The following is a 17,661-nucleotide window of genomic DNA, read 5'->3' as shown; positions in this document are numbered from 1 at the left end:
ACCATTGAACTAGAATGGAGATTGCGAGCTAGGCCTTCCTATCCAACATCAGTGCCTGACCTCACAAATGCTCTACTTGATTAATGGGCAAAAATTCCCACAGAAAGGTTTTTCCAGAAGAGTGGAAGCTGTTATAGCTCCATATTAATACTCCATAGTATATATATAAAAATTACACTAATTTACATATTCCACGTTCCCAAGACACAAAAGAAAAAAAAGGTTTTAAAACTTAAAATAAATTCTGTGTTACAGAAGAAAACATTGACCTAATAAAATAGCCCCATGAGTCATGACTGACTGAATTCAGACACAGCTTTTCTTCAAATCATTCCGCACGTACTAGGCCGTTACGGGGGGCGGAACTAACTCGCTTGACAGACATTCATTTGGACCAATCAGTCAACGAAAGACACTCCTCGCGCGAGGTCGAGCAGCCATTGTCAACCCACAACAAGCCAGAAAGAGGAAGACAGTCGTGCTGCGAGACGACAGAGGAAATTATGATTTGTTGAAAAATAATGGCAGGTTTACTGTTATAGATGTAACAGTCCGTAGCGATTACGTTATATTTTGTGCACCTTATCGCGGGGACCCAGCTCGGTGAGTGTTTCGCTCGTTGACAGCCACTCCAATGTCATCAAGAGCTAGCTCAAGGGCTAATAAGCTTATCAATATAAGACACATACATCACACTTACTATACAGATTTTAAATGTGTGAAATACTTTAACTGCTAGTTGTCAAGTCATTAAATGACTAGTGAATGGTGGGAAACAAATTTTGTGTGGTCTAGACGAGGATTAGCGAGATCTCTCAGCTGGAGTTAAGATCTTACTGAATGTGTTGACCTAATTCTGTCCATTTCCTCTGATATCAGTACAGAGACACACCTGTGGCCTCCCCAGTGGAGTGGACAGATATTCACAATCACAACCCTCCAGACTATTGCTAAATGCGTGTTATTCACTTATGTTTGAGTTTGTAGGGACGCCGCAGTGAGAGGCTCTTTGACTGATGCTAAATGCTTACATTGCTTAATGTATCAAATATTGTATTTCTTCTGATTTATGGATGTTTTTTTTTTATGTCCTTTGAAATAGTTTCAGTGGTTGTCACATGAGGTGTGCACATTTAATGGTATAATGTCACCTTGTTCATGCATATCTCTGAGGATGTATCAACATTTATTGGTTTATTTTGCCCTCATAAAGTTTTATGTCTTTTGTACATCTGTGAACTTGTGTGAGCAATCACCAGAGATTACTTTGATGTCCTGCTGTTTCTTCTTAAACTAATAGTTCAGCCAAAAAAGATTTTTCTGACATAATTTACTTTTTAAGTAAATAACATTAACATTTACTCACTTTCATCCAATGAAGGACTGGGTCTTGGGCTGTCAAGCTCCGAAATGTTAAAAATCATGATTAAAGTATCCATATCCACTTGTGTGCTGTATTCCAATTCCATTTGTTTATTTTGAAATCATACGTACAGACGTTATTCACTGAAAAATGTGCTCTCCAGTGGACTGTTAACTGCTGAACGATCAGTCCGATTTGTCAACAAAGCATTCAGACCAGTTTTGTGAACGAGATCAACTAATTTACTCAAAAGGTCTGAGTCTGACTGAAACAGTCAGTTTGTTTAGAAATCGGACATTTTTTCATGAACTCTTGTGAACATGCCAAAGAGAGCTAGGGCAGATTTTTAATCGGTAATGTCCTAAATTTCGGTCCGTTCCTCACACAAAGCTACCGCATGTTTTTAGAGGTCTTGGAATATAGTACATGATTCATGTGGGTCACATTTGTGCTGCTTTGTAATTTTGGTGCAGTCCTCATTCAGTTTCATTAAGTGAATGGAAACGAGAATATTCTTTAGAAACTGTTCCATAGAAGAAAGAAAATCATACAGGTTTGGGTCGACATGAGGGTGAATAAGCAATTATGAAGTATTCAAGTTTGGTTGAACTATTCCTTTACCGCTTAGTTTCAGAATGACACCGTAACAACAGACTGAAATTCTGTCCGCTCTGTATTTGTGCGCTTTATATTTTTAGGCAGTAAATAAGCAGTATTTGATTTCTACTCCCCTGATGTCTGCTGAGGCATCTGGTTCATCTGGTGGGAATGTGGTGACTATGTCCGGTTCTGCCTCATCGTCCTCCAGCCATGTTGGGGAAGGAAAGGCCGACAGGAGCCTGGCGGGCAGTAAGTATGTGAAGCTCAATGTGGGGGGAACTCTCCACTACACCACCGTCCAGACGCTCAGCAAGGAGGACAGTCTGCTCAGGAGTATTTGTGATGGGAGCACGGAGGTCACCATAGACTCTGAGGGTAAGAAAAAGCATGAGAATGTGTTGTTGTACACATTTACTCACCCTCAAGTCATCCTAGGTGTATATGACTATCTTCTTTCAGACGACACAATCGGTGATATATTTAAAAATATCATTAGTCCTCCAATGTTTATAATGGTTGTGAATGGGGGGCCATGTTAAAAAAAAAAGAAAAAAAAAAGCCATCCATAATCAGAGTAATCCATACAACTCCAGAGGGTTAATAAAGGCCTTTTTAAGCAAAGGGATGCGTTTTTGTAATAAAAATATCCATATTTAAAACTTTATAAATTCAAATAACTAGCTTCCGGCAGACAACCGTCGACTTGCGCCAAATGAGTAACCTCTGAAGCGATGTATGACGCAGGATGTAGGAGTATCGTAAGCTTAGACGCCTCTCTCGGTTCAAACAAATGGGGCTGTGCAACAAATTTAAGCTCCTCCAATCTTATATCGAAATCCTCTGACATTTCTCTTTAAAATTTCTTGTTTTAGACTTCTAATTTGTGACTGATTTTGTTTTGCTCTATCCTCTACACCTCCGCATTCATCATTGCGTCATTGCGTCGGGTCAAAGGTTGCTCTTCCGCCCAAGTCGACTTGCGCAGTATGCGTACAGTCGTCCGCTGGAATCTCTGTGCCAATATTGTTATAGTTGTGGTGTGGACTCTACTATTCTTTTTTTATTTTTAGAACTATATCTTTATTGTTATCATTATAGTTATCGCCCTTTTGCTCATTTAGTAACATTATAAATGTCTTTACTATCACTTTTTATCAATTTAATACATCCTTGCTGAATAAATGTATTAATTTTTTTTTTTTTTTTTTTAAATCTTATAGATGTGTTTTATTTACAGATGTGTGTATAATATAATGTGTGTTCACTCATCTTTTAAGGCTGGGTGGTGCTAGACAGATGTGGGAGACACTTTTCCCTGGTGCTGAACTTCCTGCGGGACGGGACAGTTCCTTTGCCGGAGAGCACACGGGAGCTGGAGGAAGTGTTGAAAGAGGCGCAGTACTACAGGCTCCAGGGTCTTGTTCAGCATTGCCTCACCACATTACAGGTTAGAGGATCCACTGGACTTGTGTTTCTGTCCCTTCAGTATTCTAAAAAAGCATATGTCTGCATAAAAATTAAATGCTTCTTTGAACCAAACTTGCTAATGGCTTTTTTGATGTTGATGCAGAAACGCAGAGATGTCTGCAGGGGTTGTCACATTCCTATGATCACTTCAGCCAAAGAGGAACAGAGAATGATAGCAACATGTAGGAAGGTGAGATAACAGAGTTTTAATATTCACTTCCCCTCTGACCAAAACAACACATGAAAAATGAGATCTCTTAGGGCTGGAATACACTATGCAGCTTTTGCACAGATTTGCACTCTGGAGGAGTCAATGCTTGTTGCTAAATGTCAGAGCCAGTCTGCAGATTATGGGCAGTTGGAGTTGGCTGATTTCACAGAAGATTGTGTGGTGTACGATGGACACAGATTCCATTCATTCAGAGGAGGACTTTTTGAGCCGATTTTAGAACATATTTTTATCATTTAATATACATTTCCTAGCAATGAGGTGCATGCTTCTGCGTGAGTTTGTTGTGTTCAGTAACCATTAGAGTTGTCAAAAGTACCTAGTCGGTACTGAAATCTTTAAAAATGTGACACTTTGAGCGCTGTTGAGAGGATTCGTAAACACCTCTGATTGGCCATTGTGTTGACGCGCTCATCGGATATGTCTGTGATTGGCTTCAATTATCAACGCTGTAAAAACGTAGTAAATCATCATCAATGAAGCTCTTCACCAAGCGCTTACACAGATACACACAGGAGCATTTGAAAGCAGGTGTCTATCGCGGATCATTGATCATTGTAGCCAGTCTTAGGCATATCCGATGAGCACGTGAACACAATGGCCAATCAGAGGTGTTTATGAATCCGCTCAACAGTGCTCAAAGCGTCACATTTTTAAAATTTCAGTACCGAAGTCAGTACTTTTGAAAACTCTAGTAACCATTTACAAAGTTGCCAAATGCATGATACCTACCGTTTTGAAATCTGTTCTGATTTTAAGGCAAGACACTACAAGTAAAACCATTGTTTTTTCATGCAATGGTTAATTTTGATATTTTGGGCTATTTTGCTTGACTAGTGGACAGAAAACCTCCATAATGTACACATTTAAGTGTTTATTTTATTACACTTTATCTGTTTGTGTCTGTAGATTTCAATTACAATACATATATTCAAAGCCCATTTTCTCAAAATGAGTTTTTCCCCCTCATGCATTAAGCCAGAAATCTCGACTTCAGTAGCACTTTTGAATTATATCAAACTATGAAATACACCACTCCAGAAATACACCAAACTCTCTGGATTTATTCCTATCTATATTCTGAAAGTTTTTACCGAGGGGTTTGTTCATACTGTATATCATTTGCCGGATTTATATATAATTTTATTCCTAAAAACATGGCGATTTTGATTCTGCCTGTTGACAGTACTTTCTGATTTATGTGATTTAAAAAAGGATCCAAAATCCCCTCAATAAAAACCTTTAACTAATATGCCAACAAAATAAAACAATTTTGAACCTGGCTTTATCCAGTGTTAAGATTTCTGTTCTGGATATGTATGGAAATTAGTGCATGTAATTGAATAATGCATCATTTTCAAGCATAACATTTCAGAAAACTTGTAATGCACAAAAAATTGTCTTAATCTTGGTGTCGTGTATTCTGGCCTTTAAGGATCCAAATAAAACCTTCTATCTTATATGGGCGTACAGTATGGAGAAAAAAGTGGTCTTTGTTTCATAAATAATCTTTTCCTCATTACAGCCAGTGGTGAAACTGCAGAATAACAGAGGGAACAATAAATACTCCTATACCAGGTACTTCAGCTATTTCAGAAAAAACAATGTTTACTCTGAGCAAACCACCTTCTCATTTCAGAAAGAATATGAACCATAATGTGACTTAGTCAAACACTGTTCTGAATCTAAATGAATAATTGTTGTCATTTCCACACCTTACTTTTTAGCAAAAACTATATAGCTTAATGACATCTTGTAATTATGCCTGGAGTCTGTAGAAAGAAGTAAGAAAAATCCAAAATGATTTTAAAACATATAACTGTTCCTGTATGTCAAACAATAGAGCATGGCACTAGCAACTCCAAGGTCGTGGGTTCAATTTCCAGGAAATGCATGAATGATAAAAATGTATAGCTTGAATACAAGTCGCTTTGGATCAAAGCGTCTGCCAAATGCATAAATGTAAATGTGAGCGCGAGGTGCATTTTCTATATAAAGTTACCCTTTGTTCCCTCAGCAACTCTGATGATAACCTTCTGAAGAACATCGAGCTGTTCGATAAGCTGGGGCTGCGCTTTAATGGCAGAGTGTTGTTCATTAAAGACGTGTTGGGAGATGAGATATGCTGCTGGTCTTTTTACGGCGAGGGACGCAAGATTGCTGAAGTCTGCTGCACCTCTATTGTTTATGCCACTGAGAAGAAACAGACCAAAGTGAGCAAAAGGGAACTGAACTCTCTTGTCTGTGTCCATAAATATGTCTGTTTTCTCACTTGATTTTTTTTTTTTTTTTTTCCTTCATCTGTTCACATAGGTTGAGTTCCCAGAAGCTCGTATCTTTGAGGAGACACTCAACATTTTGATCTATGAAAATGGGCGAGGCTCGGGTTCGGGAGGCATGGCCCTGCTGGAGTCAGGGGGCGTCTCGTCACCAGGTGTGGGCCAGTCGGAGGAGGAAGGGGCGGGTGTAGGGGGCGGGGATAGGCGGGTGAGGCGTATTCATGTTCGGAGGCATATTATGCATGATGAAAGGGGTCATGGACAGCAGACTGTTTACAAAGACTGAATCAGAATGGTACGACGTTGATGGTACGATGTTGTTTTGCATGTAAAAAATAGAAAGAATGGTTGTGAAAAAGACAACTTTTCAATACTGCACTGAAACAGGAGGGGTGAGGGTAATTATGGGTTAGTTTAGAAATAATACTGAAGTTGCCACAGTGTGGCACAGTTTTGTTTTTTTCTGTGAGATAAATTTACCTTTTTTCATTTTTTGTTAAAATTAATTTATTATTCGGTTAATTTATTGTCCAGAATTTTCACTTTTTTAAGTTTCAATGTGAAATAAGTTTTTTTTTTTTAAATTTTTTTTTTTTATTCTGATTTGTTTGTATGGGCCATGTGAAAGTTTATATTTCATTGTTTAATAGTAACTGTGATGTATGCTGACTTGAGTTGTTGAGAGTGATGAGAGGTACATGGTGGAGGTGTCATGTTGCATAGGACTGTCAGATCTTCTTAGAAACTGACCAAATGTGCGCAGCTTGTTGCAGCCATAGATAACAGGGGGTCCAGTTTTAAACATCCTTTTGTAAAGCAAAAAAAAAGCTTAACAAGTAAATAGTTTTACACAACTGTGCCTCACGATTGGTACGTAACATTTGGATGGACATGTTAAACAATATTTCTAAAACTAATATTGTTACTGTTTAAAAAGTAAATGATCGCACTAGTTTCTAACATGATATCACTGAACACATTCTAAAACAGAAATGGGTTAGAAGGATTGAAATACTTCTAGCCACATCTGCACTAAAAACAATGTTATAATTTTATTCAAAATCATTTCTAGACAAAGAGGACTCCTGGCATGATGACAGTAGTTACCACTAAGTTACAAACCACTTCATAAAACAATGTTTTATTGACCAATGTAAGCCATAAATGTATGCACTCACTGTCCCTAGAGCAAAAACACCTCCTTAATTCTGCCAATTAAACTAGAATGCCGTCCAAATGTTGTCTTGGAATATTAATCAAATGGAGTTAATATACCATTAACATTTTCAATAAAAATGCTTTTTGGTAAAATTCTTTGTGTTTTTGAAGTTATTTTGGTTTTGTCTTAATAAACTAACAGAATGAAAGCTATTATTCCAAAGAATTACCCTTAAAAATACAGATAATAAGAGTGTCAAAATGACGTATTCATACTAAAATGGTAAATATGCGAATATTACATTACTGAACTTTAAAGACCATTTAAAAGAAAACCCCAAATCAGTCATGAAAGTATCTGCTTAAGATTTAAAGACGTTTAAATCCTCTAACCTAAAATAGTTTTAATTTGCGTATTTATAAGCGAATTCATCTAGTGCAAAGCCGGTTTTATTGGATAAAAGAAACGTTTTGACCATCGGTATGATGTTATAAATATTAAATAATACGTAAACGCGTCTCTCGGAAATTGTGCGTGATGACGTAAAGCAACGTAGCCGAGCACAGCAAAGCGCGCCAAGGGAGGGTGTCGCGTTTAGTACGCACAGTACGCAGTCGTGTAAAAAGTGGCGCAAATGTGTAAAAAAACATGGCCAAAGAAGAGGACGCGATACGAGAGTTCGTTGTGAGACAACTGCACAAGTGTTCGGACTTAAGGTAAATTGCGGGTTGAAATAAATGTCGAAAGTGCTGTTTAAAACGGTGGTTATCATCATTACATGTCAAAGAACGTTATGTTATGTCTAAGTCAGGGCTGAATCATAAACTCGTTCCTTGAGAAATATTGTACGCATGTAAGGTCTCACACTGGCTACTAAATAGCTAGTGAGTGACATGAAGGAAAAAGAAACGGATTACGAAGATATGAAGGGGTGGTTAGTGTTGGATTCATGCGTGCAGACGATCACATCACATAAGAATTGCTTTAATTTGAATGTGTCGCATAAATATGGTAAAGAGACACAGTGATGTGTGACGCAGCTTACTTAAAAGAGCCTGAAGGGAATCCTATAGTTCAGTAGTAGGCAGATAGACACAAAAATGTCTCTAAGCCTTCACATCATATCCATGAACAAGCCACTATTAAGTGAAAGTGTGCTTGTGTTTTGTTGAGCACAAAATATGTAAAGTGTTAAGTCATGTGACATTTAGCATGGATTTCTATTGGTCCATCTGCACGTCTAATTCACTTTCTCTGCCACCTTTCAAGTACACTGACTTTAGGCATTTTGCGGAGGAGATACCTGGAGAGAGTGGGTAGAGAATCGCTCAGCCCCAAGGACAGGCAGTTGATGAAGAAAATTGTCGAGGAGGAACTTTTGAAGATGCAGGTGAGGAAGAGACAGTAAAGTCATGTGATCTTACCATCTTTCATCTGTCAGAAAACATCCCATTGCTAAGCGCTGCCCTTTTATTATTATTATTGCAAACTCCAACACACTTTAAAAAAAGTCTTAGAACAAATTGAAGGTCTTTGGTCATCTGAAGAAGGCTTTGAAGTTGGCCGAAAAATCATTGTTTCTAAAGAAATAATGTTATAATCATGTTTAACATGAGTGAGCGCGCTAGTAATTATTGGTGAAATGTGCTCATAAAGTGGTTAAAATTGATTGGAGATTATTTCTTCATGGACAGGAATGAATTGTAACATTGCTAAGCATTTTATCTTTTTATCAGCATGTTTTCCTATAAATAAATTAAGTTACACATAGGGGTGGCGATATGACCAAAATCTTAAATCACAATACGAGTAATTTTATTTCACGATAACGATATATATCAGTTATTTTTGCATTAAATAAGGTTTTTATGATGTTGAATTTTTTTAATTATCATCACCAATTTAAAAAACAAAAAACAAACTAATACTAGCTTAAGTTTAAAAAAAGCTCACTGAAGACAAACAGTGATAAAATAATAACAAAGGAACTTATTACAAGCAATAGGACAAAACTACAATAGAACAAAGACACAAATTAAATAGACCTACCTGAAATAAGCACTAGAAATAAGAACTACATAAATACTACATATACTATATAAATTGTATAAAGTAATGTACAAAAACACTGCAAAGTCTTCACTGTGTAAATTAAATATTAAATATATGTTATTCTTATTAAAGTTACAAAAAGTGATTCAGTCAAGAGCAGTGAGAGATTTTCTCTCTTTTGTTGTTTGATTAACATTGATGACACAGACGACAGCAGGTGTATTATGCTGGTGTCACTTTAAAGGATTAGTTCACTTCTGAATTAAAATTTCCTGATAATTTACTCACCCCCATGTCATCCAAGATGTTTGTCTTTCTTTCTTCAGTCGAAAAGAAATTAAGGTTTTTGAGGAAAACATTCCAGGATTTTTCTCCATATAGTGGACTTCCACGGTTACCAATGTATCATGTTGGAAAGGCCACGCGTGACATAGGCAGAGCAAATGTTTACAAAGCGAACATGCAAAGACTAAGTCAAACGGCCTTTACATAAAAAAGGTAAAACAACGACATTGGAGGAGAAAATGAGATGGAGTTTTTCGCCGTACCGCGGTACCGTGATGCATGACCTTTCCAATGTGATTACGTCATGTGTGGCGCATCGCAGAGCTAGTGCAAGATGAGCATTTGTGGTTAAAAAGTATATACATTTTTATTTTTTAGAAAATGACCGATTGTTTCGCTAGATAAGACCCTTATTTCTCGTCTGAGATCACGTAGAGCCCTTTGAAGCTGCACTGAAACTACAATTTGGACCTTCAACCCGTTGAACCCCACTGAAGTCCACTATATGGAGAAAAATCCTGGAATGTTTTCCTCAAAACGTTAATTTTTATTTGACTGAAGAAAGAAAGACATGAACATCTTGGATGACATGGGGGTGAGTAAATTATCAGGAAATTTTAATTCTGAAATGAACTAATCCTTTAAGATCGAATGCACAGATGCCTTAATATATACTTTCTTTCTCAAATGTTTGCATTCACTTAAGACATAAATGACTGTGTTTATGAGGGTACTCACAAAGATGGGCATTTTGACACATAAGTATGTGCATTAGACTGTTGAGGCCCAATAAGGCACCAAAAAGAACTCAGTTCAGTATTAATCTCTACTATAATCTGAATGAATACACATAATAAATGTTTTTGAAATTTACTTTCCTTGAGTCAGTTAATGATGCTTTTGGGAATGAAGAAGGACACAGTTTAGACCACTGCTTGCACTTATTATTAAGATTTAATTAAAAAAATACCTTGTGTCACTATTCTAAGAGTCTCAACCACAACGTTTTGCCAAATGATTTGATATTTTATATTTAAAACTTTACAAAAATGCAAAAAAGAACAAAAGCTTGTTTGATAATATGGTGTACATGAACAGTGTGATTTGTCAGTAATGTTTTGAAGTTGAGGCTTAACGAAGGAAACCTGTTTCAATTTTCAGGCCAGCAGTGATGATGAGCCTCTTATTAATATTGTGAATACGTCAAAGAGCCAGAACAAAAGGAAAAGGGTGGATGATGACAACGAAGATGATGATGGGGATGAAGAGAATAAAATGGTGGGAAAGACAAAGAGATCACGGCTGGGGGAGTCTTCTCCAGGTATCTGTGTAGTACTTGTGGAGTTTGTCCTTGTTTTATTTTCTCATTGGATGTTGCGTGAGTAACTTTATAATCTCTCTTTTACAGATTCCCCTGACTCTGGAATAGAGAAGGCTATGAATGAGGGAGGGCAAAAAGAGGAAGAAGCTGGAAGTGATAAAGACACGGGTGAAGACAGTGAGGAGGAGCAAGAGAAAAAGAACGTTAACAGAAAACCACAGAATAAGAGACGGGATAAGCAAAACGCACAAGAAAAGGACAATGACAAGAAAAAGAAAATGAAGAAGAAAGGGAAGATGATAGAAAGTGATGAAGAGGAGGAGATGGAGGATTCTGATGAGGAGGAGGCCAGGCAAAAACCACCATCAAAAGAAAAGAAAAAGAAAGAGGATTCAGACAGTGAGGAGGAAACCAGTGATAAACCAGCAAAAAGCGAGTCTGCGAGTGATTCTGAGGATGATAAAGTGAAGAGCAAAGCGAAGACACAGAGCAAAAGAAAAGATGTCAGAAAAAAGAAGCCAGTAGAGAGGGATTTTGTGAAAGAAGTGGAGAGAGAAGTGTTTGGGAGCAGCTCTGAAAGTGAGGAGGAGAAAAACGAGGACACAAAAAACAAGAGCAACTCTGAAAATGAAAGCCCTGGAGACAGTGAAGAGGAGAAAGATAAAAGAGAGGATGCTGCTCATTTATCCTCTAAAGAGACTGAGAAAATTGGTAAGAATCCCTCAGAGGTCAAAGAGGGTGCACGTTTAAACCTTTCTACTTAGTTAAAGGCTTAGTTCATCCCAAAGTGTAAATTATGTCATTAATCACTCACCCTCATGTCGTTCCAAACTCGTAAGACTTTCGTTCATCTTCAGAACACAAATGAAGATCTTTTTGATGAAATCTGAGAGATTTCTGTCCGTCCATTGACTGCCTTTGCAACGACCACTTTGACACTTCAAAAATTTCATAAAGAGATTGTAAAACTAATCCATTTGAATCGAGCGTTTTTTTTTCACATTCGGGTGAGCTTTTGCTTATGTTCAATGTTTACATGTGAGTAAAAGCCTAAATTAAATTTATTCATCATTAAAAGTGATTGAGTCTCTTCAGGAAATTTGGACTAAACCGCTCGATTCATATGGATTAGTTTTCCAATCTCTTTATGAACTTTTTGAAGCATCAAAGTGGTAGTTGCAAAGGCAGTCAATGGACGGACAGACATCTCTCGGATTTCATCAAAAAGATCTTCATTTGTGTTCAGAAGAAGAACGAAAGTCTTGGAGGGTGATTAATTAATAACAGAATTTTCATTTTGGAGTGAACTAACCCTTTAATCTCTTCTTTTTCAGGACAGGACAACCAGAAGGAGGCAGCAGAGGACTCGGACTCCTCGTCACTTCCCTCACTGGAGGATGAGGAGGAACAAGAGAAGGGCAAGAAGGAGGGGGAAAAAAGCGAGACAAAGAAAAAACGTAGTGGGGATAGGGAAAACACAGCCAGAGGAAAGGCAAGATGAATTTAAGAACTCAAAAGTTATAATAACACACAAACAACTTTTTATTTTCACTGCTGTCTGTTATATTTAAGCAATATCAAACAAGCAAGAGTGCTGTTACTCTGAAAATCAGCATGGCTTTGATTCAGCCATACATAAACTACTGTTTCAAAGTTTGGGGTCAGGAACATTTTTTTCATAAGCATTAAAGAAATCAATACTTTTATTTAGTAAGGATACATTACATTAGTCAAAAATGACAGAAATCTTTTGTAACATTTAGTGATGCACCGAAATTTCGGCCACCGAAAAATATCGGCTGAAAATGGCATTTTTGGTTTTTGGTTGAAAGAGAAAAATGGCCGAAAATATATGCCGCCCCGCCCCTCAGTGTTCAGCTCTCAGGTTCCAGCTCAGTGTTCTCACTCTCGCTCTAGCTGTTATCACTGCGCGGTGGGACTTCACACTCAATATTACGCTCTATCCAAGTGAGCTCTGCTTAGTTTGCTCACGGCCCATGCGAACGCTCCACTCTTGCTCATCGGTAAAGCAAAGTCTGCTCAAATAATGTGGCGGCATGAGTTTTTTACGTAGTAGTATATTTGTTTCTGTTTGCAATAGCCCTATTGTGCTGTAACATGGTGTGGTGGCATAGCCATGCTGGGCAACATTGGTAAAATGACGCTACCCTCTCGTTCACCGATCCGCTCCCCACTATGCTCTGCTCACATGCTCTGATCATAATAGCTTTGTTGGACTATACATTATTTGGATAATTGGTCAAAAAAATAAATCTGTTAAATCTGATCCTGTTGCATAAACTAAAAGAATAAAATAGGCCTATTGATATTTAATATTAATTTTCTGTCCAATTTAATATATTTTCTGTCCAATTTTAGTAAGTTATTTTCAATAAAAGTTCTTTTATTTTATTGGCTTGTATTTTTTAGGTTCAATATCATTAAAAATATTGAATTTCATTAAAAAGTCTGTTAATACAATTAACAAAAAAAAATATAATCAAAAAAAAGTTTTCTGCCAAGTGCATCTAGAATTTTTGGTTTCGGCTCAGAATTTTCTTTCGGTGCATCCCTAGTAACATTATAAATGTCTTTACTATTTCAAATAAGTGCTTTTCTTTTGAACTTTGTATTTCCTTTATACTTTATATGTTTTCCACAAAATATTAAGCAGTTTATACAGAATACATAGTTTATACAGAACTGTTTTCAACATTGATAATTGTAAGAAATGTTTCATAAATTCTTTGCTATCACAGTAATACATTACATTTTTAAAATATATTCAATTAGAAACTGTAATAATTGTAATAATATACTGTTATATAATAATATAATACTGTTTTGACTGTATTTTTGATCAAATAAATGCAGCCTTGGTGAACATAAGAGACTTTTTTTCAGAAACATTAAGAAGTCTCACCGACCTCAAACCTTTGAATGATATTTCTGGTTTGGAGCAAAATGCTCCAGATATTTAAAATGTTGGACAAAATACCCAGTAGTGAATTTTGTCATCTATCATTTGACATTTTACAATATTCTGTTCTTGGCTAAGTATTAATGCTTGTTTTTGCCAGGGATTTAAAAAAAATAAAATAAAAAGGTAATTGCAACTTTTTATCTCACAATTCTCACTTTTTTTTTTAATCTCAGAAAAGAAGTGAGAATTGCGAGATATAAACCTCACAATTGCTAGAAAATGTCAGATGTGAGCTGACTTTTTTTTTTTTTTCCTCAAGGAAATGGACTTGATAACTCGGAATTGCGGCTTTATATCACACATTTGTGAGAAAGTCGCAGTTACCTTTTTAATTTTTTTAATTCCGTGGTGGAAACAAGTTGTAACAAGAAATCTAGCAAAATCTAAACCATTTGTTATGGTTAGTGCCTTTACAGACACAGTAGTGACCTGTAGCTCTCATATGTCTGCATTCATTCTCTCTGAGGCAAGTGTATTCTCTAATTCAAAATGGATTTTGATGGAGAGAAAAACAAACAAACAAAAAAAACCCTGTAAATACCAAACAAAGAAATTCCCAACATCTCCCAACAACTGAAATGGCAGACAACAGTGGAAAGCTATGTAATCTAACAACACACTCGGAGAGGTGTGTTTATTTTGTGTTATATTTTGTGGATTTTTTAAGGCTGCTTCTGTATTTAATGTTTATTTATAACAGCCAGAATTGCTCAGATTGAGAATGTGTTTAAATTTGCTTGTATTTTAAATGTTTATAAATGGTCAGAAAAATATTCCCCTTATTAAGCCTAATTTTTGATTTTATTTCTAAGAAATTATTAAATTACTAAGATAGTGATTATTATAATAACTGAGTTTAATAATTTTTCACCGTCAGGATGAAGAGAATAAGGCTGTGTCCAGGCTGAAGCGCTACATCGCCCTCTGTGGTGTGAGACGGAACTACAAGAAGCTGTTAGACGGCTGCCGATCAGTAAAGGCAAAGGTGGCTGTGCTGAAAAAAGAGCTGGAGGAGCTGGGTGTGGAAGGTTAGTGTGCATGTGAGGACACACGGGGGAGCACACACACACACAATTAAACACCAGTAAGACTGCTTTTACATACAGGTGCTAGTCATATAATTAGAATATCATCAAAAAGTTGATTTATTTCACTAATTCCATTCAAAACGTGAAACTTGTATATTATATTCATTCATTACACACAGACTGATATATTTCAAATGTTTATTTCTTTTAATTTTGATGATTATAACTGACAACTAAGGAAAATCCCAAATTCAGTATCTCAGAAAATTAGAATATTGTGAAAAGGTTCAATATTGAAGACACCTGGTGCCACACTCTAATCAGCTAATTAACTTAAAACACCTGCAAAGGCCTTTAAATGGTCTCTCAGTGTAGTTCTGTAGGCTACACAATCATGGGGAAGACTGCTGACTTGACAGTTGTCCAAAAGACAACCATTGACACCTTGCACAAGGAGGGCAAGACACAAAAGGTCATTGCAAAAGAGGCTGGGAGATTCACAAAGAGTGTGTAATGAATGAATATAATATACAAGTTTCACTTTTTGAATGGAATTAGTGAAATAAATCAACTTTTTGATAATCTAATTATATGACCAGCACCTGTATGAAGTCTTAATGTTCTGCGTGTCTCTGTGTGAATGACTACACATACAAAACATGCAAAACAGACAAAACACATTTCATAAGACCGTATTATTGTTAAAATGTTAATAAATTGTTAAAGTTTTATGAATTAAATTGATTAGACATGATTTTTATTACAATTTAAACCATTTTTAATAAAAAATAAAACAAAATAGCTAACAGAATTTGGGACAAAATGAAACTGAGTTCTAATGGCCCTATTTATGTCAAAGAATTTTTGTACAGAGACTTTTATTACCCATTATATATGTCCGTCCCAGGTCAGCCCTCCATAGAGAAGTGTAAGAAAGCTCGACTAAAGAGAGAAGAAGCACAGGAACTGGCTGAGCTGGATGTCAGCAACATCATCACCACTCAGGGTAATGACACTTGATACTGTATCTCTTAAGATACATTTGAATTCAAGGGAGAAGGATTCCTATGTGCATGAATACCTGGAAATTTTAAAATTGTAATTTTTATCCTGTTCGGTCCTAAACTAATGAAATGATGCTTTGTTCACCAGGACGTCCCAAAAGGAGAGCAGCAGCAGCAGCATGGCCCCCCACACAAAATGCCTCTCCTCCCCCGTCTGGCTATAAACGTGTTGTGGACTCGGACTCAGATAGCGGGGAGAGCCACACAAACACGGGCCACAAGAGAGGAGCAGCCTGGGGCAACCTGCAGGGAATCATCAGTGACGATGGGGAGAGTGACTAGATGGAAAGTGCCTTGCAATCCTGCAGTCTGTTCCAGCATTATACAGTGCATTCCATAAGTTCACCTGCTCTCAGTTTTACAACAAACTGTTTAAAAACTGTTAAACCTGCTCTAATGAATCAGTCTATACGTTTCAAAGGAATTTTATGTGTACATCCTCTATGATTGTAGGATGTGTTTGGATTTCCTTACAATATATTTGTTCTCTTCTTTCATGTGTTTTATAACTGTTAGTTTGTACTTTGAAGCATATTTAAGTGTTCCAAATGTGTACAATGAGGTTCATGCAGCTTTGAAAATAAAATAATGTATATTGAATCTGTTTTACATTCTCCCTTCTATGCATGTCTTTTTTGCTGACTTGGTATAAATTATTTCAGAAATGTGCTTTGACTTGAAGGCTTGAGTATTTGTGTTTCACAATGTAGACAAAGAAAAGAGCATTTCCACAATGAATTCTTGCCTTCTTTAATACATGTTCTAAAAGGAAATATTGATTACATTGCAGAGATTAGATTGCTTATGTGAGCTCAATACAGAAATTCAGTTCTTGAGATATGAAGTAGTATTATAAAATGCAATCTTTTAATAAAGTGAATGCATTTGTAATGAAGAGATTGATGTGAGTGAAGAGAAACTTTCATTTCCAAAATGCTTTATGTTCTAAGCTTTTTCATGTTGATGATGACCCCAGAATATAACCACATCAATTTTGAAGTTTGTCAAAAACTAGAAAGACCTTTAAAAGAAACTGTCAACTTTATTTAAGGTCCATAACTTACACAGAAGATGAGAGTGATGATGGAGAATGTGACAGCAAGGGAAGATGAGAGGAGGTTGTGGAAGTCTTCACTCTAAATTAAGGGGAATGAGACAAACCCCGGCTGGTTGCTGCTTATGTGAGAGTTGATCCAGTCTTGATATTCAGACACTCTGATGTACAGACCAGAAGTGTTATTATCACAGCTTGCATCAAAAATCAAAATGCCGGACTGAATCCACTGGGATCCCTGCTTACTGACCAATGGTCCTCCAATGTCATTCTGCATACAAACAGTTCTTATTTACACCTCTACAATAATACTGTCAACAACTGTAACAGAAGATAACAGAGGACTGAGATCTCTATTTAGGTCTGTCTCAAAGCTTTTCAACATGGTGATGGTGTAGCCTACCTTGTGGCCATCTGGTGGTCAAAACGACGCTACCTATATCACACTACTGTGCTGCTGGTCTCACATCTGGTTCAGTCAGTGGTTCTACAATTCTTCACAAACATTTTATTTATTTATTTGTTTTTTTTTTTTTTTAAAGAAAAGTCATTGTCGAGGCGATTAAGTAGTTTGGGTGTATTAGCTCTAATATAAGTGAAATAAAGTCATGTTATCACAAATTTTGCTTTGAATCAAGTTCAATTTGTACTTTGAAATAAGTGTCTCAAAGGTGTAGGCTATAGGTTTATGCAGCTTTGAAAGTAAAATTACATATGAATTATTAAATAGAATGTTTTACATTCTCCCTTTCATGTCTTTTTTTTTTCTTCTCTGAA

The 17,661-nt window shown here is 36.5% G+C and overlaps 2 protein-coding genes across 2 annotated transcripts; both read left to right on the top strand.

Annotated features, from left to right (window-relative positions):
- Positions 1-411: 411 nt before the first annotated feature.
- Positions 412-7,249, top strand: kctd13 (potassium channel tetramerization domain containing 13). The gene is made up of 7 exons (XM_051887468.1): positions 412-603; positions 2,062-2,338; positions 3,241-3,410; positions 3,534-3,620; positions 5,185-5,237; positions 5,677-5,872; positions 5,973-7,249. The coding sequence occupies exons 2-7, from the start codon at positions 2,098-2,100 to the stop codon at positions 6,222-6,224; spliced, it is 999 nt and encodes a 332-aa protein (XP_051743428.1). The 5' UTR covers positions 412-603; positions 2,062-2,097; the 3' UTR covers positions 6,225-7,249.
- Positions 7,250-7,625: 376 nt separating this feature from the next.
- hirip3 (HIRA interacting protein 3) lies at positions 7,626-16,430 on the top strand. Its single transcript, XM_051887467.1, has 8 exons — positions 7,626-7,813; positions 8,367-8,487; positions 10,596-10,755; positions 10,843-11,466; positions 12,090-12,247; positions 14,616-14,766; positions 15,674-15,772; positions 15,919-16,430. The coding sequence occupies exons 1-8, from the start codon at positions 7,746-7,748 to the stop codon at positions 16,110-16,112; spliced, it is 1,575 nt and encodes a 524-aa protein (XP_051743427.1). The 5' UTR covers positions 7,626-7,745; the 3' UTR covers positions 16,113-16,430.
- Positions 16,431-17,661: the final 1,231 nt, after the last annotated feature.

This window comes from Ctenopharyngodon idella, chromosome 3 (assembly GCF_019924925.1).
Source record: "Ctenopharyngodon idella isolate HZGC_01 chromosome 3, HZGC01, whole genome shotgun sequence".
In the NCBI taxonomy this organism is placed as follows: domain Eukaryota; kingdom Metazoa; phylum Chordata; class Actinopteri; order Cypriniformes; family Xenocyprididae; genus Ctenopharyngodon; species Ctenopharyngodon idella.
The sequence above is the reverse complement of the archived record's forward strand: the minus strand, read 5'-3'. Positions and strand labels throughout refer to the sequence as shown.